Raw genomic sequence first — 27,561 nt, forward strand, 5'->3', positions numbered from 1 at the left:
TAATCTCAGGACTTTAGGAGGCCGAGGTGGGCAGATCACTTGAGGTCAGGAGTTCGAGACCAGCCTGACCAACATGGAGAAACCCTGTCTCTACTAAAAATGCAAAAATTAGCTGGGTGTGGTGGCACATGCCTGTGATCCCAGCTGCTCAGGAGGCTGAGGCAGGAGAATCACTTGAACCCAGGAGGCAGAGGTTGCAGAGAGCCAAGATCATGCCACTGCACTCCAGCCTGGGTGACAGAGTGAGACTCCATCTGGAAAAAAAAAAAAAAAAAAAAAGGAATAACTGAGAAGAAGTAACAAATCCTGAAATCCTGAAAACACTGTTAACTCAGAATTTGTGATTATCGGAAGGGACTAGGTTGAAGTTGAGCTGTATTTTCAGAACAGAAGGGATTGGCTAAGAAAATTATAGCAAATTGAGGCAGTTTAAATTTTTTTAAAAAAGAAAATGTGAGTCAGCTGTAGTTCTTTCTTACCCTTTTTTGCTATGTGAAATTTGTGCTTCCTAGGTCTCTATGGAAAGCTGCCATTCATTATGTTTTCCAAAAGATCTTCCATCCTTTTTTTACTTTCTTGACCTCACCAAAACCTGTCTCCTAAATATATGGTCTCAGTTCTCCTGTCTTTATGGGAAAGATAGATGTCATTATATACATTCTTCTCAGTACTACTTTCCAGCTTTGAATTGGCCAAGTTCCCATTTTTTGGTGTTCCTAGTGCATGCCCTCCAGTTATACCTTCCTCCGAGAATCACCACTGCTGACGTCATCTAGAAGACAGAAAATGAAACTTGGAAGAGAAAGATAGGATACCACTATGGAAGACAAATAGGAGTTACCAGTAAACCTTCAGACATTTAGGGTGTGGAAAAATTGGCAACGTTTGTGTAAACCAAAGAGTCTACTGATTTTTCCTGTTCAAGACTATGAATCTATTAATAATAAGAATTGGCAGGCCAGCCTTTATGGAGGAACCCAAGAGGCACATTCCAAATTTTGGCCTTTCTCAAAATATTAAGTCTTCAAGTATTACAGAATATAGAAGGCGAGGTAGGGGGAAGAAACTCTAATCCATCAGTAAGACCTGCCACTTGTCCAGTATTTCCAAAATAAAGTTAGTTCTGAAGCAATATACCCCTTCCACTTAATCAGGTAATATAATTTTTTCTTAACTGTTTAATAATTCTGCCCATTATATTTTAATCTTCCTTTTAAATGAAAACACTTGACATTTGCATAATATATTTTAATTTTTCCCACTGGAGAAAGAAGGCTGCTAAGAGTTCTTCTAGCTACGTATGTAGTAGTAGTGCTACCATCCATATTTTTCTAATACTAATAGTAGCTTGTGTTTCCTTTTTCTTTTTCTTTTTTACATTCTAGGTCAGGGATGTCCAACCTTGTGACTTCCCTGGGCCACCTTGGAAGAATAATTGCCTTGGGCCACAAATAAAATACACTAACACTAATGATAGCTGGTGATCTTCAAAAAAAAAATCACACACACAAAAAAATCTCATAGTGTTTTAAGAAAGTTGACGAGTTTGTGTTGGGCCGCATTCAAAGCCGTCCTGGGCCACATGTGGCTTGCGGGACAGAGATTCGACAAGTTTGTTCTAGGTGTAGAGTTGGTTTAGCATTCGTGGTCTTGTGTAGGATTGATGCCTGACTTGGTGACTTTTCCTCTATTATGTTGATCCTTAGAAAAGGATACTGGTGCCTCCATGGTTCATCACATGAACCAAATTTATGTTCAAAATCAGCATGCCTAGTCTTTACTCCATTTAACTGGTCAGTTCCTCTTTTTCCAAGTAGAAAATGGGCTTGGGAAAACAGAATATCGGAATATGGGAAAACAAAATATCGGGAAGTTGCTTGATAGGTACAAAAGTAGAAACTGGGAGTAGTGTTTCTTAAGGAATAGTATCATTCAGTTCTGGGAAGATATCTTTGAAGCAGGCTGGAAAGCATGTGAAACCTGAAGATGCAGCAGTGAATTAGCAAAGCCAAAAGCGTCTTCTGGAGTTGGGTAGATTCCATTCCCCCTTTACAAGCTATATGGCCTTGAGGCCACATTCTTAACTCCTCTTTGCCTCTGATTTCTTCACCTGTAAAATGGAGAGAGAAATCAGTAAAGTGGTTAAGACAGCACCCCTGTAAGTCATTTGGTTACATTTATGTATTTATTTGGAGACAGAGTCTCACTCTGTCGCCTAGGCTGGAGTGCAGTGGTGTGATCTCGGCTCATTGTAACCTCTGCCTCTTGGGCTTAAGCGATTCTCCTGAATCAGCCTCCCGAGTAGCTGGGACTACAGGCACACGCCACCATGCCTGGCTAATTTTTTGTATTTTTAGTAGAGGTGGGGTTTTGCCATGTTGCCCAGGCTGTCTCGAACTCCTGAGCTCAGGCAATCCACCTGACACGGCCTCCCGAAGTGCTAGGGTTACAGCTGTGAGCCACCATGCCCGGCCACGTTTAGATAGGTGCTTTCCTGATGGAATCAAAGACAGCACACCTGTAAGTCATCACATAAGCTAGCGTAGCTGTATTGAGATGTGGTTCCATTTGTTTTTGTGTGAATCTTTTTCTCTGGATGAAATACTTTCTATCTATTACTTGACTTTGGAACATGCAAACACGCACCATCTTTGGACCCTACAGGCCTGTCTCAGTTGTTAAATATCTTGTGATGTTGGCACTTTAAAAAGTGTCACATGCTGCTGTTTGGAACATATTAATAAAATGATACAGCCACTTTGGAAAACAATTTGACAGTTTCTTGCAAAGTTAAATATACAACTATCATATGATGCAGGAGTTCTCCTGGGAATTTACCCAAGACAAAAAATGAAAATGTACGTCCACACAAAGATATATATGCAAATATTCAAAGCCGCGTTGTTCTTAATAGCCAAAAATTGTAAATAAAACAAATGTCTCTCAACTGGAGAATGGATAAACAAATTGTGGTACATCCATACAATGGAATACTATTTGGCAAATAAATAGGAATGAGCTATTAATACATGCAGCAACATAAATGACTGTCAAAATAATTATGCTAAGTTAAAAAGCTAGACAAAAGAATACATACTAGATGATCCTGTTAATATAAAATTCTGGAAAATGTAAACTAATCTAGTGTGAAAAAATACAACAACTTCAAGAAAGGAATTTTTGTAGTAATATTGTCTTCTTTTTTCAGAGGACAAAAGTGAAGGCTTAGATCTTGGAGAAGAAGTCATGTGTAATGATGGCATCTAGTTGAGCAAGTTTCTGAATCTCCTTAAGCCTTTGTTTGAAAACCTGTAAGTGGGCAGTTAGGATATTTACTCTCATTGTTTTTGTGAGATTCAGATGAAGTAAGGCACATGTACAAATAAGGTATTATTACTGCTACATTTGGGAAGTAGGAAGCATAGTCTCACTCAGAGAAGATACTTTCAGAGGGTTACTTTTTTTGTTGTTTTTAAAGATCATAGCTTTGTAATATAACAGAGATTCAATCTTGTTTAAATTAAAAGTTTTTCTGCCATTCCTTTTCTGAGATCTTTGATGTTGTAATTAGAGTCTGTTACAAGTTATAAGGAGATAAATAAGAATTCTGAAGTACCACTTCCCCTCTGACAAGGAAAGATGATTGTTTACCCTCACTCTTCCATATCAAAGTATGTAACTTTGCAAAATTGAAGATTCCTAGAATAAAACCTAAGTAGTTTGAAGACTTAAACTTTTGATATCTTTCTTCGTTATTTTTTCTATAGCTCATGAATTGGTATATAAACATTTTGATATCTTAAGCCAAAAAAAGACACGCACCTCTTTAGAAGCTCTGAGGTCATTGATTGTTAAACAACGTATACATAGCTGATACACCAAGAAACTTGGAACTTTATGTTATTCTGTTTTCCACATTTTCCCCTTATTAATGCCTTGAAAGCATTTTAGAACATTTTGCTTATATTTCTATTTGAACTGAGGGCTGCCAGTGCATTTGTTGAATCAAAAGAGGCAATGTGAAAGGGCATTGACATGAACATTTGTGTTGAGTAGCAACTCCTGTGTGGCTGCAGAGCCTCCTCTTCCCCCTCCTTTTTATCCTCTGCTGGGAGTGAACTCCCTGGGGAGAGGCTCAGCTGAGAGGAAGTGGCAGAAGGAGCTGAGCACATGATGCCAGAATGGGAATAGAGCCAGCTTTGCTAGAATTCCAAATGGAATTTTCCAAAATTTGAAGAATACATTGTTGTTTCTGTACACTGTGAGTGGATATAAGTAAATAATTTCTTGGTAGCATAAAAAAGTGTAGTAAAGGAATTATTTTGAGATTCTCAGATTAAAGACATTTTGTCTGAGAATTTTGAACTTTTTGAAGACAAGATTCAGACTTTCTGTTTCTGTCTGAACAGGTTTCTATCTGAACAGGTTTAGAAGTAAAACTAATGTATGGTTGTGCTATGAATACGTTGTAAAGGATGGCTAATTTAAAAATGAAAATATTAGAAGGATAAGTAATGTTCCATGACTTCTAAGTACTCAAATTTCAAAACATTCTAGTTGGATGCTGCACATGAGTGTGGTAAGGGACCTAAGAGATTGTTTTGTTTTGACCTTTTCATTTTACAGTTGGGAAGCTGAGATTCAAAAGGCTATGGGAACTGGCCAGGGTGACATGGAGCTAGGAGCAGAACCTCTTGCCTCGTGGTTGAGGGTGGTAACTTTTGCTTTAGATACTTAATTGTTACAAGTGGTTACATTATTATTATTATTATTTACTGCCTTAACGCAAACATGCAAATTCGGTGTCTTTGGGAAAATAGTTTTTCTGTTGTTATTATTTGTCACCTTGTTTATGCTCTGAATGCTTAGTAAATTCTCTTTTCCTGAAAAATAGAATAGTAAACCTAGTCTACATGGCCCGATATTGAATACTGTCAATAAATGAAGTCTGAAATGTTCTTGACTGACTTTATTGCATTTTGGAAGAAGTTCTTTGTATTTGTGAATGTCTGTAAAGTGACAGTATCGGGTAGTGCTAACCAAATAAGGAGGATACAGAAAACTGAAAATTTACTTACTTTTCCCTGTGGACTTCCCTGTTTTCTCCACTTGTGTAGGCAGTGGAAACTGGACTTACATTTATAGCACTCACCCCACTTGTAATTAACTATTTAATGTTGGTGTTTTTCTTTAATGTGTATGCTTCAAGAGGGCAGAGACTAGCTTTTATTCACAGTTGGTCCCTGGCTTCAAGTATAATGCCTGGCCTGTTGAATAGGCACTCAATGTGGATGATCAGAAGAGAGGGAAAGAGGGGTGGGAAAATATCTCAGTGTGACTGTGAAAAGCACAGTCTAACAGTCTTAGAGAATATCCAGTCCACCTTAATTTCTTCCTAAAAGATGTGCTTTAATTCTTCCTTTTGAAAGGTGGTTATAACACATATAGATCTAGCAATGAACAGTTTATGAAGTGGTCTCCCAGACCTCTGTGCTTTTGTAATGCTTACTATGGTTTTTCCAGAACGTGGAAAAAAATCTTCTTTTCTTAAGCACCAACTTTACCCCAGGACTATTCTCTTATCCAGACAAAACATGGCCATATGATAGAGTAGTGTGTGAAACTGAAATGCAGTTTTTTCCCCTTTTCAACTTTTAGGTTCAGGGGTTACATGTGCAGGTTTGTTACATGGGTAAATTGCATGTCAGCAAGTTGCTAATGTCATACAGCCAGCAAATAGCTGTATAAGGTTTAGACACACAGATTATTCTGCCAACCAGTTCCTAATCCAGTGTGATTTTTACTCTTTTGGATTTTCCCAAAAGGTAACTTGAGTTTCATTTAACTCCTTTATAACAATTAAATAAATAATACTTTATTGATTGTGGAGAGTCAATATACTTCCACACATGTTCAGTGTTACTTTCAGAACATAGTCCCCCTCAATAGCAGCAGGAATTTTAAATGCATTGTTCTCTTTATTACCCTCCACACACATACACTTTTGTTATATGACTAAAGTTTTGTGTTTTTGTTGTTGTTGTTGTTGTGTTTTTTTTTTCAGCTGAATACAGTAGAAACAGTGCAGTTTGGGGTAGGGAGGCAGACAGATCTGAGTTTAAACCCCGAATCCATCACTTATTTGCCACGTGACTTTGTGGCAAGTTACCTGTGTCTTTTATTTTTTATTTTATTTTTTTATTTTTTTGTAGAGACAGGGTCTTGTTATATTGCCCAGGCTGGTATTGAACTCCTAGGCTCAAAAGATCCTCCTGACTTGGCCTCTCAAAGTGCTGTGATTACAAATGTGAGCTACTGCACTGAGCCTGTGTCTTTTATTTTAAATGGACAGTTTAACACCTCTTTACAAATGATGAGGTTAAGTGTGTAGTGCTCCTATTACCATATCTGGCAAGAAATACACACCAAGGCTGGGTGCAGTGGCTCACGCCTGTACTTCCCAGCACTTTGGGAGGCTGAGGCGGGTGGATCACCTGAGGTCCGGAGTTCAAGACCAGCCTGGCCACCATGGTGAAACCCCGTCTCTAGTAAAAATACAAAAATTATTTGGGCATGGTGGTGTGTTCCTGTAATCCCAGCTACTTGGGAGGGTGAGGCAGGAGAATCACTTGAACCCAGGAGGAGGAGGGTGCACTGTACTCCAGCCTGGGCAACAGAGTGAGATGCTCTCTGGCCAAAAAAGGAAAAAAAAAAACAGAGAAAAAAAGAAGAAGTACACACCAAATAAATGTTAGTCTTTGTTTCTTCCCTATTCTACCCCCTTTCCTTTGTTTCCTTTTGGGTTCACACTAATTCTCAACCCCAGTTGTATCATCAAAACAGGAGCCAAAATAGAAAACACCCATGCCTGAGAGACTGTAATTTCATTGGCCTAGAGTGAAATCTGGTTGGGGGTAGAGGGTGGGCAAGGGATATGGAAAGGACCAGAATTGGATGTGTGTCTATCTTTATTTGAGGATGAAGGAATCAAGTAGTATAGGGACTATGCTGTGCATATCCTAGTGTTCTTTCTTTTCCCTCAAGACTCGGTCTGCCTTTACTGTTCCCTGAAAGTTTTCCCAAGTCCGGTTCAGAAGAGGAAGGTGTTTTTGAAGGATCAGGGGAGGGCTGATAGGAATGAGCAGCTTCTCCATGCTACTGCAGCCCTTCCCAAATGTCCAGGTGAATTCCTTGACATAACTTTCTTCTGTGAAGGAACTCTCCTTCCCACATGAGAGGAGCCTTGTTGATAGAGAGAAGACAACACTAACGAAGGGGCCCAACCTTTGGTTCAGCTTAGGCTCCTGAACACACCAGCACCCATTTTGTTTACCTTATTTTCTTTCTGTATTATTCCTTATATTATTTGGGAGTTCAGAAATGTAGAACTAGCAAGTATTGGCTGTCCTGAACAGTGTAGGAATTGAGTCTTTATATAAAGTTGTAGAAATCTCATGAGATTTTTGGCATAGTGGTTCAGAGAAGATGGTTTGTTGAAAACAGATGCCAGATATTTGAGTGTATACCACTGTAGTAAGCAATTTCAGACCTGAATTGGACAGATTGATCAGTATAAAATACAAAATACTCTGTTGTGTAATTACAAATCTTATAACTTTCTTCTTTCTCTCTCCTCCTGCTTCCCTCCCTCTCTTTCTTCCTCTCTCCCTCCCTCCCTTCCTTTCATTCTCCATCTTTCTCTTTCTTTCTTCCTTCCTTTCTCTCTCTTTCTTTCATCAGTTATTGTTTGATTTAGCAATGTGCTACTGAAATAAAAGCAAGGTGGTAATTAATTACTCCTAGTGGAATGCTATCAGGTCACGAGTATGAGGGTGCATAAACATCACCTGATGTAAGTGAGTGTGGATGCCCACTCTCTCCTGTAAGGTATAGTAGTATTATGTAGAGGGATTCTTTACCTAGGTTTGTTTCCAGAGATGCCTTGTCTGATGTATACATTTTCAATTGTCTTTTTCTGTTTTGATGAGGAATTTAGGAAATGAACTCGGAAATTCTAGAGTGATTACTTTGATAACATGTTATATATTGAGAAGTTGTATTAGTATCTTATATGTTAAATATAATTTAGAAAGTAAAGTAATACTAAGTATGTGGGGATGCTGAAATGTGGTATAGCAAAGCCTTGAGCTTGCATTTTGTACAAGATGGGAAGAAGAATAATAGAGGAAATGGACAATGTGGACTAGGGGTTTCCCAGGGAGTAGAATAGACTAGATGTCAAGACATGCAGGTATCAAGATTTTTATACTCTCTGAATAGGTGCTTACTTGTAATGATAATACTGGAAGAGTGGGTTGAATTGGGATTACTGGAATGTATGGGTCTGAGGTATGGAATCGTGAGAATAGTGAGAATAGTAGAGAAACCCCATCTCTACCAAAAATACAAAAATTAGCTGGGCATAGTGGCATGCACCTGTAATCCCAGCTACGCGGGAGGCTGAGACAGGAGAATCTCTTGAATCTGGGAGGCAGAGGTTGCAGTGAGCCAAGATCACACCATTGCACTCCAGCCTGGGCAACAAGAGCAAAACTCCATCTCACCAAAAAAAAAAAAAAAAAAAAAGAGGAAAGAGGTTTAATTGACTCACAGTTCTGCATGGCTGAGGAGGCCTCAGGAAACTTATAATCATGGCAGAAGGGGAAGCAAACACATCCTTCTTCACATGGCAACAGGAGAGAGATAAGTGCCAAGCAAAGAGGGGAAAGCCATTTATAAAACCATCAGATCTCGTGAGAACTCACTTCACTATCACGAGAACAGCAGCATGGGGGTAACCGCTCCAGTGATTCAATTACCTCCCACCAGGTTTCTCCCATGACACATGGAGATTATGGGAACTACAATTCAAGATGAGATTTGGGTGGGGACACAGCCAAACCGTATCAGCTATTTAGAAAGAAGTTTGGAAAAAACACACTAGAATAGGCTGAAGAGACTTGAAGCAAGCCTCTTTATTCTTTTATCTCATACTTTTTATCTCATAATATCTTTATTAAGATATTCTAGCAGAACCAAGTAAAACACTTTTCTATTAGTTCCAGAAATAATTCGTGTTTTGCTTAAGAAACCTGTAGGTTTCTCTGTAAGATATTGAAAACAGTGAAACAGGATGTTGCAAAAGTTCAGTTGGTGAGAATACAGGATATATTTTGTTAGGTTCCAGATAACAACTGAATTTTCTGACCAATCCACAAAAATACGTATAGGCATGTTTCATTTTATTGTGCTTCACTGTATCATGCTTCAGTAGAATTTTGTTTTTTATAAATTCCAAGTTTGTGGCAATAGTTATGCTGTTTTTCTAACAGCATATGCTCGCTTTTTTTCCCTCTATATCATGTTTTGTTAATTCTCACAATATTTTAACCTTTTTTGTTATTACTATATCTGTTAATGGTGATTTGTGATCAGTGATCTTTGATGGTACTATTTTATTTTATTTTATTTTTTTGAGACAGAGTCTGACTCTGTCTGCCCAGGCTAGAGTGCAGTGGTGCAGTCTCAGCTTACTACAACCTTTGCCTCCCGGGTTCAAGCGATTCTCATGTCTCAGTCTCCCGAGTAGCTGGGACTACAGGTGTGCGCTGCCACGCCTGGCTAATTGTTGTATTTTTTAGTAGAGACAGTGTTTCACTATGTTGGCCAGGCTGGTCTCAAACTCCTGACCTCAGGTGATTCACCTGCCTCGGCCTCCCAAAGTGCTGGGATTACAGGCATGAGCCACCGTGCCTGCCTTGATGTAACTATTGTAGTAGTTTTGGGATGCCATGAACTGCACTTGTAGGAGATACAAACTTAATTGATAAATGTGTTCTGTCTGCCCCACCAGCCAGCCATTCTACTGTCTCTCTCCCTCTCCTCGGACCTTCCCATTTTCTGAGACACAACATTGAAATTAGGCCAATCAATAATCCTAAAATGGCCTCTAAGTGTTCAAGTGAAAAAAAGAGTCGTACGTCTCTCACTTTTAATCAAAAACTAGAAATGATTAAGCTTAGTGAGGAAGGCATATTGAAAGCTGAGACAGGTTAAAAGCTAGGCGTCTTGTTCTAGTTAGCCAAGATGTGAATGCAAATGGAAAAGTTCTTGAAGGAAATTAAAAGTGTTATTCCAATGAGCACACTAATGGTAAGAAAGTGAAATAGCCTTATTGTTGCTGTGGAGAAAGTTTTAGAGGTCTGAATTAAAGATCAAACCAGCCATAACTTTCCCTTATGCCAAAGCCTAGTCCAGAGCAAGGCCCTAACTCTTTTCCATTCTATGAAGGCTAAGAGAGGTTAGGAAGCTGCACAAGAAAAGCTAGAAGCTGGCAAAGGTTGGATCATGAGGTTTAAGGGAAAAAGCCATGTCCATAACATAACAGTGCAAGGTGAAGCAGCAAGTACTGATGGAGAAGCTACATCAAGTAACTTACCCAGATTTAGTTAAGACAGTTGGTGAAGGTGACTACCCTAAATAGCAGATTTTCAGTGTAGGTGAAACAGCCGTCTATTGGAAGAAGATGCCATCTAGGACTTTCATAACTAGAGAGGAGAAGTCAGTGCCTGGCTTCAAAGGATAGGCTGACTCTCTTGTTAGGGGCTAATACAGCTGGTGGCTTTGAGTTTAAGCCAATGTTTATTGACCATTCTGAAAATCCTAAGGTCCTTAAGAATTATACTAAATCTACTTTGCCTGTTCTCCACAAATAGAACAACAAAGCCTGTATGACAGCACATCTGTTTAACAGCATGGTTTACTGAATATTTTAAAACCACTATTGAGACCTGCTGCTCAGAAAAAAATACTCCTTTCAAAATATTACTATTCATTGACAATGCACCTGATGGAGATGAACCGGGCAGTAATGTTTTCATGACTGCTAACACATCATCCGTTCTACAGCCCGTGGATCAAGGTAGAATTTATACTTCCAAGCCATCTTGTTTAAGAAATACATTTTGTAGGCCAGGAGTGGTGGCTCATGCCTGTAACCCAGCACTTTGGGAGGCCAAGGCGGATGGATCACCTGAGGTCGGGAGTTTGAGACCAACCTGGTCAACATGGTGGAACCTCATCTCTACTAAAAATACAAAAATTAGCCATGAATGGTGGTGCACGCTTGTAATCCCAGCTACTTGGGAGACTGAGACAGGAGAATCGCTTAAACTAGGGAGACAGAAGTTGCAATGAGCTGAGGTCATGCCACTGCACTCCAGCCTGGGCAACAGAGTGAGACTTTGTCTCAAAAAAAAAAAAAAAAGAAAAAGAAATACATTTTGTAAAGCAATACTTGCCATAGATTACACTTCCTCTGATGAACCTAGGCAAAGTTGAAAACCTTCTAGAAAGGATTCTTTGTTTTAGAGGCCATTTAGAACTTTTGTGATTCATTGGAGGAGGTCAAAATAACAACATTAACAGGAATTTGAAGAAGTCAATTCCATTCCTCATGGACAACTTTGAGGGGTTCAAAATGTCAGTAGAGAAAGTCACTGCAGATACAGCGTAAATAGCAAGAGAACCAGAAGTAGAATCTAAAGATGTGACCAAATTGTTATAATCTCATAGTGAAACCTGATAGATGAAAAATTGCCTCTTATGTACAAGTAAAGAAAATGGTTTCTTAAGGTAGAGTCTACTTGACGAAGATGCTGTGAACATTGTTGAAATGACAGCAAAGGATTTAGATATTACGTACATTTAGTTGATAAAGCTGTTGCAGGGTTTGAAAGGATTGAATCCAGTTTTGAAAAACATCCTGCTATAGGTAAAATGCTCTCAAACATTGCATGCTACAGAGAAATATTTCATGAAAAGAAGGGTCAATCGATGTGGCAAACCTCACTGCTTTCTTTTTTTATGATATTGCCTCAACCACCCCAAACTTCAGCAACCACCACTCTGATCAGTTAGCAACAATCCACATGGAGGGAAGACCTTCCACCAGCAAAAAAAAAAAAAAGAAGAAGAAGAAAAAAGTGATAACTTGCTGAATGCACTGAATGCACAGATGATCATTGAGATTTTTCGCAATAAAGTATTTTTTATTTTTTATTTTTAAATTTTTTCGAGATAGGTTCCTGTTCTGTCACCCAGGCTGGTGTACAGTAGCATGATGATGGCTCACTGTGTAGCATTGAACTCCTGGCCTCAAACAATCCTCCCACCTCAGCCTCTTAAGTAGCTGGGGCTACAGTTATGAGCCACTGTGCTGGGCAACAATAAAGTATTTTTTAAATTAAGTTATATATATCTTTTTTTTTCTTTTGTTTTTTGAGACGGAGTCTCGCTCTGTCACCCAAGCTGGAGTCCAGTGGTGCGATCTCAGCTCACTGCAAGCTCCGCCTCCCAGGCCCATGCCATTCTCCTGCCTCAGCCTCCCGAGTAGCTGGGACCACAGGCGCCCGCCACCACGCCCAGCTAATTTTTTGTATTTTTAGCAGAGACAGGGTTTCACCGTGTTAGCCAGGATGGTCTCGATCTCCTGACCTTGTGATCTGCCCGCCTTGGCCTCCCAAAGTGCTGGGATTACAGGCATGAGCCACTGCACCCGGCTATATATCGTTTTTTAAGACATAATGCTACTGTACACTTAATAGACTACACTATAATGTAAACATAACTTGTATGCACTAGGAAATAAAAAAATTGTGTGACTTGCTTTACTGTGATATTTGCTGTATTACAGTGGTTTGGAACCCTAAGACTGTAATATCTCTGAGGTATCCCTGTATTTTAATTCATAAAATAACAGTTTTAAGTGTAATAATTAGTAGAAAACAATAATGTTCTGTTACTAATAATGAAATAAAATTTAAAAAAGAAAATAGGGGTGAGAAGTTTATTTTCTTAAATTTTGGCTTGTGCTGCTGAAAAACAGGATAATGGAGCCTGTGAAAATTCTGAAGAGAATTTTTGGGTACTTTCAAGGTCTTTCTAGATTTGAAATACTGATTCTTCAGTCTTAGTGGTTAAGAGTGAGGGTTTTTCAAATGTTTACCAACTGGTGAATGGATAAATTGTAGTTTGTCCATACTATGAAATACTACTCAGCAATAAAAAGAAACAAAATACTTATACATGTAACAACATGAATTAATCTCAAAAACATGCTAAGTGAAGGAAGTCAAACATACTGGTTTCATTAATGTGAAATCATAGAAAAGGCAAACAAAACTATGGTGAGAAGGGAGATTAATGCTTGCCAGGAACCATGAGTTAGGGGAGGGGATCAACTGCAAAAGCACACAAAGAAATTTTCAAAGGTGTTGAACTGTCATATCTTGATTAGAATGGTGGTGGTTATATGTCTATATATAATTATCAAAATTAATCAGATCATATACTTAAAGTGGATAAATTTTATTGACTGTAAATAATATCTTGACTAAAGTAGGTGCTTTAGAGCCAGACTAAACCTGGATTCAGTCCCAGCTCTGCTGCTTAGTAGCTGCATAACTTTGGGCCAGTCATCTTCTTTGGACCTTGGTTTGCCCATCTGGAAATGTGTATAATGATAGCTGCCTTGGGAATTAGAAGACATATTAAGTACTTAGCATATGCCTGGAACATGATAAATTATCAGCAGGTTATTATTTTACTTTATGATAGTCATTCTCCTTTATAAAATACCCCAGTAATGCTAGTATTTTGCTTATCAGTCATTAGTATTAGTTTTTAGGTTTGCAAATACAATGGAAAGAAGATTTTTCTGAGAAGAATGTGTAAGAGTGAAAGAGAAGGGAAGGAAGGATTTTTAAGACATCCAAATGCTTAATATGTACAAAACAAAAACAAAAATAAAACAAATACTTAGTGTGAATATAGCAGATGAATATATATCCTTCCCCTTCAAGCATCTTTTTTACCTGCCACTTTCATGTTGTTCATGGAGAAATTGATATTTTCAATTATAACTTGCCTAGTTTGAGAAATGCTATCAAACATCAAACATTGGGTTAAAAGTGTCTTATCTGCCATTGTAAGACAAAGATATAGGAGGAGCATTTAGAGACAAACCCCAGCGCTCCTGCTGTGTAAGAATTTATAGTCTAATGAGGGAAAGGGGGACATTTTGATTCAAACTTTAAGATCTTAACCCATATTAAGTGAAATTTTTTCTATGACTAATACTCCAAGGCAAGCTGAAAGGGAACATTAGATGTTTGAATAGTTTTATGATGCCTACTGAAATGGTGATTCAAAAAATAAGTTGCAAGGTGTTTCTTAAAAACTGATTTTATCACAAGGAAAGTAATTTTTTTTTGCTCTTATTGCCCAGGCTGGGGTGCAATGTTGTGATCTTGGCTCAATGCAACCTCTGCCTCCCGGGTTCAAGCGATTCTCCTGCCTCAGCCTCCCCAGTAGCTGGGATTACAGGCATGTGCCACCATGTCCGGCTAATTTTGTATTTTTAGTAGAGACAGGGTTTCTCCATGTTGGTCAGGCTGGTCTCAAACTCCCGACCTCAGATGATCTGCCTGCCTTGGCCTCCCAAAGTGCTGGGATTACAGGCGTGAGCCACCGTGCCTAGCGTCTCCTACAGTCACTTTTAATAGTTTTGACAAAAACTTCCATGCCAATTAGTAAAATGTTTTACTAAATTCTTTGAATCTTCCTTCCTTTTTCATCAGGCACAGCATTCCAGGGGCTCTGCCTGTTTTGAAAATGTTGTGTGCTGCATTGATCCACAATCAAGGGAATATCTATCTATCTCTACCTGCCTACCTACACCTGTGTCCCTTCCTCCCTCTCTCCCTTCCCTTTTTCTTTTTTTCTTGCTCTTTCTCATTTTTCGAGCCAGTATCATGGAATCTGTATGTGATGTTACCTTGCTTAGAGAGACTTCCTCACATTCAGAGGAATCCATGTAACAGAAGAGTTCGTTTAGATTTAAACCCCATATCAGCAGTTTGGCAATTTCTTACAAAATTAAACATATTCTTACCATACAGTCCAGCAGTTGCACTTCTTGGTATTTACCCAAAGAAGTTGAAAATATATATCCACATAAAAACCTGCACATGGATGTTCAGAGCAGTTTTATTAATAATTGCCAAAAATTGGAAGCAACCAAGATGTAAATAAGCTGTGGTACATCCAGATAATGGAATGTTATTCAGCACTGTAAACAAATGAGCTATGAAGCCATGAAAAAACATGAAGGAACCTTAAATGCATATTACTAAGTAAAAGAAGACAATCTGAAAAGGTTTCATATGATTCCAACTATATGACATTCTGGAAAAGACAAAACTATGAAGATGGTAAAAAGATCAGTGGTTGCCAGAGGTTAAGGGGGAGGGAGGGATGAATAGATGGAGCACAGGGGATTTTTTTTTTCTTTTTTTTTTTTTTTTTGGTGAGATGAAGATTTACTCTTGTTGCCCAGTCTGGGGTGCAATGGCTCAATCTCAGCTCACTGCATCCTCCGCCTCTCAGGTTCAAGAGATTCTCCTGCCTCAGCCTCCTGGATTACAGACATGCGCCACCATGCCCGGCTATTTTTGTATTTTTAGTAGAGATGGGGTTTCACCTTGTTGCCCAGGCTGGTCTCAAACTCCTGACCTTAGGTGATCCGCCCGCCTTGGCTTCCCAAAGTGCTGGGATTACAGGTGTGAGCCACTGCACCTGGCCGAGCACAGAGGATTTTTAAGCCAGTGAAACTATTCTATATGATACTGTAACAGTGGATACATGTTACACATTCATCAAAACCCATGGAATGTACACCAAGAGTGAACCCTAATGTAAACTGTAGACTTTGGATGATATGATGTGTCAGAATAGGTTCATCAGTTTTAACAAAGGTACTATGGTGTGGGATGTTGATAATTGGGGAAGCTATGCAAGTGTGGGACTAGGGAGCATACACGAAATCTCTGGGCCTTCCTCTCAATTTTGCTGTGAACCTAAAAAGGCTCTAAAAATATAAAGTCTTAAAAAAAACAAAAGAGTAGAGCATAACATGCCCTTCCCTTGGGAAGTCACATTTATAGGAATGCAACCATTAAAACTTAGTGCAGGCCAAGTCATAAGGAATAACAGATGATCTATTTTAGTGTTGCCTCATATGCCCAGCAAAGTACCATGCCATTAACATGAGAGTGCTGTTCACAGAGTACTTGTCACTGACCATACAAATCCACTTTTGGAATAATTCTTGTATTTCCACCTGTAAAATACATGTACCTTTTAATTTTTATTCTGATGGATTGGAAATAAGTATTTTTTTCAATTTTTAATTATTCAGGTTTATGATTTAAAAGCTACAAAAATATTAGCACTGTGGATTTTCTGTACTATTTTTATAACCAGTGAACTAATTAAAATATTTGTAATGTTTCATTTTTAACTATTCAAATACAAACAGTACACAAATCATAGATACATAGGTTTAATATATTGCTCAATGTAGTATCACAAATTCAGCGCACCCGTGTAGCTCGTACCTGGATCAAGACCAAAACATTACTAACACCCCAAACTACACCCTTAGGCTCCTCTCTGGTTACTATCTCTAGCCAGGGGTAATACTACTCTGATTTATAAAAATTATAGGTAATTTGTATGGGCTCTAAATTGCTTAATATATATGAAACAGTAAAAGAATTCCATGTCTTAAAGAAAAAATAATTCTATCTGTAAGACTGGTAATAGATGATAATTGGCCGGGCGCGGTGGCCACGCCTGTAATCCCAGCACTTTGGGAGGCCGAGACGGGCGGATCACGAGGTCAGGAGATCAAGCCCATCCTGGCTAACATAGCGAAACCCCGTCTCTACTAAAAGATACAAAAAATTAGCTGGGCGAGGTGGCGGGCGCCTGTAGTCCTAACTACTCAGGAGGCTGAGGCAGGAGAATGGCGTGAACCTGGAGGCAGAGCTTGCAGTGAGCCGAGAACGTGCCACTGCACTCTAGCTTGGGCAACAGAGCAAGACTCGGTCTCAAAAAAAAAAAAAAAAAGTTGATAACTGAGAATTAAAGTTCTTAGAGGGAGTAGATAGACCTTTGAAAGAATATTGTCTTGTTATATCTGGTATAAATTCATCTTAGCATAGATAGGATATTAGAAAAATGAAATAAGTCACATTACTCTCTTTTTAAAAATGTGGAGTCAACCAGGCGCGGTGGCTCACGCCTGTAATCCTAGCACTTTGGGAGGCTGAGGCGGGTGGATCACAAAGTCAGGAGTTCAAGACCAGCCTGGCCAATATGGTGAAATCCCGTCTCCACTAAAAATACAAAAATTAGCCGGCATGGTGGTGCACGCCTGTAGTCCCAGTTACTCAGGGAGCCGAGGCAGAAGAATCTCTTGAACTGTGGAGGTTGAGGTTGCAGTGAACCAAGATCATGCCACTGCACTCCAGCCTGGGTGATACATGTGAAGCATTTTGAACTGTTCCCAGCACATAGGAAGCACTCATTAGCTGCTAGGATAATCACTGTAACAGGACCAAGGTAGTACATAATAAATTCCACAATGAATGATAAAAACAAATCTAAGCCACTGGGTGCGGTGGCTCATGCCTGTAATCCCAATACTTTGGGAGGCCAAGGAGGGTGGATCACCTGAGGTCAGGAGTTCGAGACCAGCCTGGCCAATATGATGAAACCGTATCTCTACTAAAATTACAAAAAATTAGCTGGGCAAGGTGGCAGGCACCTGTAATCCCAGCTACTCGAGAGGCTGAGGCAGGAGAATCAGTTGAATCCGGGAGGCAGAGGTTGCAGTGAGCCGAGATCATGCCATTGCACTCCAGCCTGGGCAACAAGGGCAAAACTCCGTCTCAAAAAAAAAAAAAAAAAAACCAAAACAAAACAAAACGAAACAAAAAAAATCTAAGCATCTCAGATAGATCACTACCTGATATTGACTACCTATTCCATATGCCATCCTGTCTCTCTGATATCAGAGTTCCCAACCATCATGAACCAATTAGTCCCAGCACTTTGGGAGGCCAAGGTGGGTGGATCCCTTGAAGTCCAGGAGACCAGCTTGGGTGATATGGTGAAACCCTGTCTCTACAAAAGACACAGAAATTAGCTAGGGGTAGTGGTCCCAGCTGCTTGGGAGGCTGAGGGGGGAGAATGGCTTGAGCCCGTGAGGTGGAGGTTGTAGTGAGCAGAGATCTTGCCACTGCACTCCAGCGTTTGTGCCAGAGTGAGACCCTGTCTCAAAAAAACAAACCAACAAAACTCCCAGGTAGGTCTTTTGTAATTCTTCCTCTCTCCCAAATTCAACATGCTGCCCTCCACCCCTAAGCCTGTCTAGATCTATTAACTTCATCTATATTACTTGGATGTTTAGTGGTTGAAGACTTGTGTGAACAACAATCTCATTTATCCTTTATGGGTGTTAATGTCCAATGAGTCATTTTTACCTTAGTATCGCAGTCAGATTTGTTTTCATTGGTTATCTGGCCAGAAATCAGATATAATAGGAAAAAAATGAATTTGTTGTTTGGGAGAGAAATAAGTAATTTTAAAATGTGGAGTATTTCCTTTCTCAATAGAGATTTTTCATTGGGATGTCAGGCAGCATAACATCCTTTGGGATGGGAAGAAGGGACAAAGAGACAAGTGATAGGATGTCAAAATTTATTTCATCTTTTAAGTGTTATATTCATCCATATAATTGTGGATGAAGCAAATTTGGGGGAAGGGTCAAGCTAGGAAGCTACCTACCATTTATTATACTTTTTATAAGAAGATGAATTCTAGGTTCCAAATAATAAACAGTATAAAAGTCCCTTAAATTGTTTTTGGAATGCACCCCCCTTTTGTAAATTATGTAAACAGTAAAAGCTATGTAAATTCAGAAGAGATTTTTTTCAGCTGGGCAGAGTGGCTCACCCCTGTAATCCCAGCACTTTGGGAGGCCGAGGTGGGGATCACTTGATGTCAGGAATTCAAAACCAGCCTGGCCAACATGGTAAAACCCCATCTCTACTAAAAATACAAAAATTAGCCGGGCATGGTGACAGGCACCTGTAATTCCAGTTACTTGGGAGGCTGAGGCAGGAGAATCAATTGACCCTGGGAGGTAGAGGTTGCAATGAGCCAAGATTGTGCCATTGCACTCCAGCCTGAGTGACAGAGCAAGTGAGACTCCATCTCAGAAAAAAAAAAAAAAAAGATTTTTTTTTTTGTTGAGGGTTGTAGTACAGAAGGAATCAAGGAAAAAAATAGAGCTTGAGCTGGATAATCCTTTCTAATATTTGAGTAGTGGGAAAGTGAAGAAGTTAAAGGTGTGGAGTGAGGGCATGTCTGATACCTGAGGAAAAGTGGAAAGTAGTAGAAGATGAGATTGACTTCGTGGTATTTCAACTCTCTGGCTGAAAAGTCTGAATTATTTTCCTATGGAATAAATAGTTTTCTTTTCTTTTCTTTAATTTTTGGTTTTTCGAGACAGAGTCTTGCTCTGTTGCCCAGGCTGGAGAGCAGTGGCACGATCTCGGCTCACTGCAAGCTCCGCCTCCCGGGTTCACTCCATTCTCCTTCCTCAGCCTCCCGAGTAGCTGGGACTACAGGCGCCCACCACCACGCCTGGCTAATTTTTTTGTATTTTTAGTAGAGACGGAGTTTCACTGTGTTAGCCAGGATGATCTTGATCTTCTGACCTTGTGATCTGCCTGCCTCAGCCTCCCAAAGTGCTAGGGTTACAGGTGTGAGCCACTGCGGCTGGCCTCTTTCTTTCTTTTTTTTTTTTTTTGAGACGGAGTCTTGCTCTGTCACCCAGACTGGAGTGCAGAGGCGTGATCTTGGCTCACTGCAACCTCCACCTCCCGGGTTCAAGCAATTCTCCTGCCTCAGTCTCCTGAGTAGCTGGGACTACAGGCGCCCGCCATCACGCCTGACTAATTTTTGTATTTTTAGAGAGATGGGGTTTCACCATGTTGGCCAGGCTGTTCTCAAACTCCTGACCTCAGGTGATCTGCCCGCCTTGGCCTCCCAAAGTGCTGGGATTACAAACGTGAACCACTGGGCCCGGTCAGAAATAGTTTTCTTTAATGCTTAATATAATACACTGTAAATATAACCCCAAAGTATCTTCCTTCTTCAGTATAAGCTAGTTGTGTGACATTTTACACTTTTATTTATTTACTTATTTATTTTTATTTATTTATTTTGAGACAGTCTTGCTCTGTCGCCCAGGCTGGAGTGCAGTGGCGTGATCTCAGCTCACTGCAACCCCTACCTCCCAGGTTGAAGCGATTCTTCTGTCTCAGCCTCCTGAGTAGCTGGAATTACAGGCATACGCTACCATGCCCAGCTAATTTTTTGTATTTTTAGTAGAGATGAGGTTTCACCATGTTTGCCAGGCTGGTCTAAAACTTCTGACCTCAAATGATCCTCCTGCCTTGACCTCCCAAAGTGCTGGGATTACAGGTGTGAGCCACTACACCCAGCCTGTTATGCTTTTAAGAAATGGATTAAGCTCTAAATCGTTTTAAAAAACAGAACCTGGCTGGGCGTGGTGGCTCACGCCAGTCATCCCAGGACTTTGGGAGGCCGAGGCGGGCAGATCACTAGGTCAGGAGATCAAAATACAAAAAATTAGCCAGGCATGGTGGTGGGCGCCTGTAGTCCCAGCTACTTGGGAGGCTGAGACAGGAGAATGGCGTGAACCTGGGAGGCGGAGCTTGCTGTGAGCCGAGATTGCACCACTGCACTCCAACCTGGGTGATGAGCAAGACTCCATCTCAAAAAAAAAAAAAAAAAAAAAAAAAAAGAAATGGAGCCTGAGGTTTCAAATTTGAGAAACTTTCCACTCTGAAAATCATTTTACCTGACAGGATTTTTAGCGATACATGACACCATAGTCTAGCTCTATTAAACACTATAACAATACATTCTATAGGGCTGGAGTTTTAAAGAGGAAGAAAACCTTTAAAGCACTGTATTATTAAGCATGGCCTGAGGTGGACCCAGTGCCTTAATCTCATTTTACTTTTGCAGTTTGTTTTGTAGATCAAAAAGATATTACATTCCCCCATCTGTAATACTGAGTGGAAAGTAAATGGAGAGAGTAAGATAAACTTTACTGAGAATTGTACAGAAACACATTCTGTAAAGTAACAGCTGGTTGTATGAAATTTCTGTACATTTTTCAGGGGAATCTATGAAGAGAGAGAGAGTGTGTGTGTGTGTGTGTGTGTTTAGGGGGAATGTGTGTGTAGTAAGAAATTCAGAGTGACCACCGCATGGTACAGTTTTTAGTTATTTAGAATGAATAATTTTTTCTTATCTGGTGGTAAGATAAAGTACAAATGAAGATTTACAAATCAGTTTTTTAAAGTACTCTATGTCTGATATACATAATAGGCTCCAATATAAACCCTCATAAGACTTCTGAAACATCCATTGTATCTGTTCCAGTGGCTGCCACATCCAGTTAAATTTCTTTTTAAGATTGTGATTTAGCTTATACTTCATAAAGGTTTTTTTAAAAAAATACAGTGTTTGCAGTCAAGTTGAACAGTATCTTCATATCAATTAAATAATTCCAAGAATACATAGAAAAGCTTTGTGTGAATTTTTAAAAAATTTCTAAATTCACCATTTTGATACAAATACCCATGGTTTTCTTCTATGTTTACATGCAGCCAGGAGCTATGGGCGGAGACGAGGTAAATTTTTTTTTTTTTAATGAGATCTTTTGCTTGCCAAATTGTGAGTAAATATGAGTGTGTTTATGTGTGTGTGTATTTATACCTGTGTGTGTGTAAAACAATAATTATTATATGGTGTGATGTTCTATCTTATTTTAGCAAAATAATTTATCACTCTCATTAAAATTACTTTTTGTTGTTAGTTGGTAATTTGTTCTTTTAATTATAAAAAAGATATAGCAAAGACTATTTCTCCTTAAAGTTTTTTGTTATATAGCTTATTGTGAATAAACATGAGGAAATAAAGGCCAAGCATATGTATTTTTCTGCCCTGTATTCATTGTGTTCTTTTCATACAACTTGGAAGGCAGAACTTGGTTTTGGAGGGCAATTTTTGATCTTATTAGGTTGGCTGGTGAATTTTTTCCTGTTATATTCAGAGTCAGATTTACCCCGGAGGTAAATGAAGCTTAAGTTTCAGAGCCTCTCACTTGCTTAGACTCCTTCCAAAGTCTACCTAATTTTTGTGTTCTTTTTCTTAAAGAGGGACCCCAAAATAGGCTTTGGTCCCCATAAAACCTGCATTCTCTCCTGGTTATACCCAAACGAAGCAATACGACTTTCATTTGTGTAATGCTGTAACTGTTCTAAAGCATTTCCTATATCTGTAGTTTTTTCAAATAATTTTACGAAGTAGCTAGGAGAAGCCGGATGTAGTAGAAAGCATATGGGACTTAGGGTCAGACACGTAGGTTGTAATCACTGACTTATCATTTAGATTTGGTATGCTTATCTGTAAATTATGAGGTAATAAAACCAGTCTTGTCCTACTTCAGAGTATTAGTAAAGTTCTAGTTTAAAAAAAAAAAAAAAAGGGAAATGAAAAGCTATCCATGTAAATTAAAAGTATTCCAGAAATGTAAGTTACTTTGGTGCTCATTTGCAGAAGCTGAAGGAGAAGTAGTAATTGACTTGCTATGTGACCAAGTTAAAGCCAGAGTCAAGATCACAATCTGTGTCTTTTGGCTCTTTATTTGCTGATGTTTACCATTCATCAGGCTGTCTCTGACTTTGTAGTTGAGTCATGAAGAGAAGATAATGATGCTAAATTCAGAGTATTTTATTATGCTATTTAAAAAAATATTACAAATATTTTCTGCCTATGCTTATCCAAACAGTACTTTTATCATTTCTTTCACAGCAAATATTTGTTGAATGAGTGACTATTGGCAGAAGCTAATATGTATGTACAGTGGATCATACAGTCCTTTTGCTTTTCATCATCATGTGGAAAAACATTTGTGTAAATGATTATTTTCTATCCATGGAAATAAATATCATTAAATTTTATTGCCTTCTTTTTAAATTTAAAAAAGTTAAAGCCTAGAAATAATGTTATTAAGACATATTTTGTACCATATTTGTTTCATGTTGCTAGAAAAATGATCACTGTCAGGAAAAAAAGGAAATGGACTATTTTATATAGAAAATAGACACCATCTGGAGAAAAGACAGCAGGGACTGACTTTTCCTCTTCTCACGTGCTAATCAGTCACCAGATCTTTTCAAGTTTTTCCCTCTCGTTTTCTCAGGTTTTGTCCTTCTCATTTCTGCTATTTTTGTTTCTCCTGTTCCATTTCTACAACTTCATCTTTCTGAAACACCACTTTGTCTATGTCAACCCCATTGTCAATTCAGGGTCCCCATGATCTGGCCTCTGCCTCTTTTACCAACGTCATTATCCTCATTTTTCTCACCTCATCTTCCCCTGACCAATCTATTTGCTTTCCCACTGTCTGGCCATACAGGTCACCCTTCCTCTCATCTATGTATCTAAGGACTATCCTTATTTTACTAGTTCAAACCTAACCCTTTCCAGGAAGCCTTCCCCAGTTTCTTACAGACCGTGTTTTCCTCTGATTCTGTTGTCTTGCATTTTTCCTGCCTTTTCTGTATGCCCTGATTCTTCAACTGGGATAAGTTCTTTGAGGATAGTTGTCTTTAGTGCCTAACACTGGGCCGTATGTATAGTTAGCACTTATTAAGTGCTTATTGATAAGGATTATTTTGAAATAACACCCTACATTTATGCAGAGCAGAGTGTGGCATCATATTTTTAAAAATTATTTTATTTTTATAAATAATAGCATATTAATACTATACATCAAGAATATAAAGTCACCTATAGTTTCCAAGCTTCTGAAAAAAATACTCATCCTTTTTTCATTTTACTTTCTCCCTATCTATTTGTGAGGTTGATTTTCTTGTTCTCAGAAGTCACTGTCTTCTTAGTATGAGGTGCTATACTAAATATTTCCTAGAATGACTTGGTCCCTGCTCTTGCTCTGCAGTTTGATAGGTATAGATGAAGAAGAGAATGATGAGAGAGAGAAAGAGAGAAGCACAAATGCTAAAAGACTGAATGTTGGCTTTCTGTAATAAAAAAGAATGGACAGAAAATGTTTTGTCCATGTTTTCAATAAGTATTTCATTTCCAAAGCTAAAAAAGAAGTCATCTTCCTTAAATGTAATGATATAACCATATGGGATGAAGTATGTCTAGATCTCATATCTAGAACGCTCATTCTCTGAAATGTATTCATTTGAGCCAACTCTGCATAATATACTTCTGAGAATTTGGCAGACTTCCTCATGCTTATTTTTTCATGTGATCAGGGATTAAATTAATTTTTGATCCCTTTCCTCTAATTAACATTTAGACTTGCCCAAAAAGCATAAAAATTAAGCTTGCTGATGTATGTTACTTCCCTCTACCTATGATTAGGAATAGAACTGGAGCTATAGCTCATTTTCTGCGTGTTACATAAACACATTGGTAAATTTTTTTCTTTTTTTGAGACAGAGTCTCACTTTGTCGCCCAGGCTGGAGTGCAGTGGCATAATCTTGGCTCACTGCAACCTCCGCCTAATGGGTTCAAGCGATTCTTCTGCCTCAGCCTCCCAAGGAGCTGGGACTACAAGCTTGCACCACCATACCTGGCTAATTTTTGTATTTTTAGTAGACATGGGGTTTCACCATATTGGCTAGGCTGGTCCTGAACCCCTGGCCTCAAGCCATCTGCACATCTCCCAACATGCTGGGACTACAGACATGAGCCACCGCACCTGGCCATGTTGGTAAATTTTCTAGGAACAGAAAAAAAGGGAATGTAATGTATGTGAAAGTTTTGAGTTCTATTGGCCAGTGGACTTTTACACCTCTCCTGATAAGTGTGAAAAGTTTCCTGGGATAAGTAGAATTTCAGGACCTATTTGGATAATGGAATAGGAATGGGAAGCAAGACATTCTAGTATGTATTTCTCCTTAGAAGAAAGCTTAAAGATGAGATTGCCATGACCAGATGCTTAGAGTACATATCTCTGAGTGTATGCTGTGGGGCCAGCTGGAGAGGAGAAGCTGGTGGTAAGACGATCTATGCTGCCTTAATGAATGTTTTTGAAACAGAAGGTGAAATGCCTGGACACAGATATTGTCAGGCTTTAGAAAGAGAGTTTTATGATAAAGTAATGAAAGCAGGAGATAACTTGAACATCAGCTCAAGGCTTGGATGGGGGCATTGAAGGTGGACTCTTAGCAAACCAAGTGCTTCTAGTAATGTAGTTGAAGCAGTAATAATGAGAAATGAGAAGAATTATATGTGAAAGAATAAGATTTGAAAATAAATATCAGTTATGTATAGTTTAAAAATACCCAATTTATATCTATTTTTATTTTGTTCCAGTAGACAAACCTTGATTTCATTTGTGGAATAAGAATCACACCAAAGAATCTTACCATTTTTCTTTGGTAGTATTCTGCCTTTGATAAGCTTTAATATGTGTCTTCCTATATAACTACAACCGCTGTTAGAAACTAGTCTACCAGGTAGTGTCACTTAAGACTTTTGCCTGGCCGGGCGCGGTGGCTCAAGCCTGTAATCCCAGCACTTTGGGAGGCCGAGGCGGGTGGATCACGAGGTCAGGAGATCGAGACCATCCTGGCTAACATGGTGAAACCCCGTCTCTACTAAAAATACAAAAAAAAAACTAGCCGGGCGAGGTGGCGGGCGCCTGTAGTCCCAGCTACTCGGAGGCTGAGGCAGGAGAATGGCGTGAACCCGGGAGGCGGAGCTTGCAGTGAGCCGAGATCGCGCCACTGCACTCCAGCCTGGGTGACACAGCGCGAGACTCTGTCTCAAAAAAAAAAAAAAAGACTTTTGCCTACACATTTAATATATGCTGTGCTTTTCATTTCACATGAGAATGAATTTTTATGGTCTCCATGAAACTCTTGTCCATAAGTGGACTTGTTGGCTATGCCAGTATTTTTGATGTTTAACAGAATTTCCTAGTTATAGAGCAGTAAGGAGAATATGAAAGGTCCTTTTAACAATGCAAATGAGAAAATACAACTAGTCTACCAGGTAGTGTCATTTAAGATTTTTGCCTACATATTTATATTGTGCTTTTCATTTACATGAGTATGAGTTTTTATGGTCTCCGTGACACTCTTGTCCATAAGTAGACATGTTGGCTATGCCAGTATTTTTGTTTTTGTTTTTTGCTTTTTGAGATGGAGTCTCGCTTCATTGCCCAGGCTTGAGTACAGTGGCGTGATCTCGGCTCACTGCAACCTCCGCTTTCCCAAGTTCAAGCAATTCTTCTGCCTCAGCCCCCCGGAGTAGCTGGGATTACAGGCACGCACCACCATGCCCGGCTAGTTTTTGTATTTTTAGTAGAGATGGGATTTCTCCTTGTTGGCCAGGCTGGTCTCAAACTCCTGACCCCAGGGGATCTGCCCACCCCAGCCTCCCAAAGTGCTGGGATTATAGGCGTGAGCCACCATACCTGGCTCATGCCAGTATTTTTGATGTTTAACAGAATTTCCTAGTTATAGATCAGTAAGGAGAATATAAAAGGTCCTTTTAACAATGCAAATGGAAAAATACAAAGAATGATTAGAGCTACTGCTATAAATGTACTCCTGCATATATTTAGTTCATAAAAATATATTGATATTAATTGGTTACTTAATTGATAACAAAAGTTCTAAAATCCAATCAGACAAACTTGTGTGCTGAGTTGAAGTTGAGTATTTCTGTCAAAAGCCTGCTTAAGGGAAGAGAGATCAGCTATTCCAGTGAGACCATGCTAGAAGCATACCATCCTGCTAATTCAAATCCAGTTGTATGAGCTTGCTTGTTTAAGGGTATGGATGATTCTAGAATAAAACATGGACATGAATCGGAGAATTTTCTGAATGTTCATGGTTATAATATCTGAAAATGTTACTGCTCATAGTAATAGGAAAATTTGAGCACAGACAATAGTGAGGGGAAGATGACTAGTTTTTCACTTTTATGGGAAGTTAATCTGGGAGGGACCAAAAGAAAGACTGAAGGAGGGATTTTCTGGGCCTTACACCCAAATTTTGCTCATTAAGTGTTTTCATACCTATATTGTACTAGACTCCAGATGTGGTCTCTGACATTGCTTAATGGTCACTCTAGTAGGGAGAGAGACAATAAATAAGTGAAACTAATATTTTTATTCTTAACAGTCGTGATAAATACTAGGCAGAAAAGAATAGGGGAGTCCCTCCAAGGTAGGGAGGTCACCTCTGAAGAGGTGATATTTAAACAAACTGAAAGGATGGAGGGACAGCTATCTAAAACTTTTTTTTTTTATTATTAAGGAAATTTTCAAATATATACAAATATAGAATACTTTAATGACCACCAATATATCCATCATCAGCTTCAATTATTATCAGCATTTTTGCCAGTTTTGTTTCATGTATTCTCTTCCCTTTCTCCCCAGGAATATTTTAAAGGGAATTTCAGGTATTATGAGACAGATAGCTAGTTTAAAAGGGGAAGGTGGAAGGAACTGCATTTGTAAAAGGCTTGAGGCAAAGTACAGATACATGCTACAACATAAA

General features: G+C 39.1%; 1 protein-coding gene across 9 annotated transcripts in view; it reads left to right on the forward strand.

The window, feature by feature from the left end:
* CPEB3 (cytoplasmic polyadenylation element binding protein 3) overlaps window positions 1-27,561 on the forward strand; it is a 253,522-nt gene that overhangs the window by 111,338 nt on the left and 114,623 nt on the right. For 5 of the 9 annotated variants that reach the window (XM_009214970.4, XM_009214967.4, XM_009214966.4 and 2 more), the window contains exon 5: window positions 21,615-21,638. The exons of the other annotated variants lie outside the window; for them this stretch is intronic. In XM_009214970.4, coding sequence (XP_009213234.3) covers window positions 21,615-21,638 — 24 coding nt within the window. The remainder of the gene's footprint in view (window positions 1-21,614; window positions 21,639-27,561) is intronic. 9 annotated transcript variants of the gene reach the window in all.

Source organism: Papio anubis, chromosome 11 (assembly GCF_008728515.1).
Source record: "Papio anubis isolate 15944 chromosome 11, Panubis1.0, whole genome shotgun sequence".
In the NCBI taxonomy this organism is placed as follows: domain Eukaryota; kingdom Metazoa; phylum Chordata; class Mammalia; order Primates; family Cercopithecidae; genus Papio; species Papio anubis.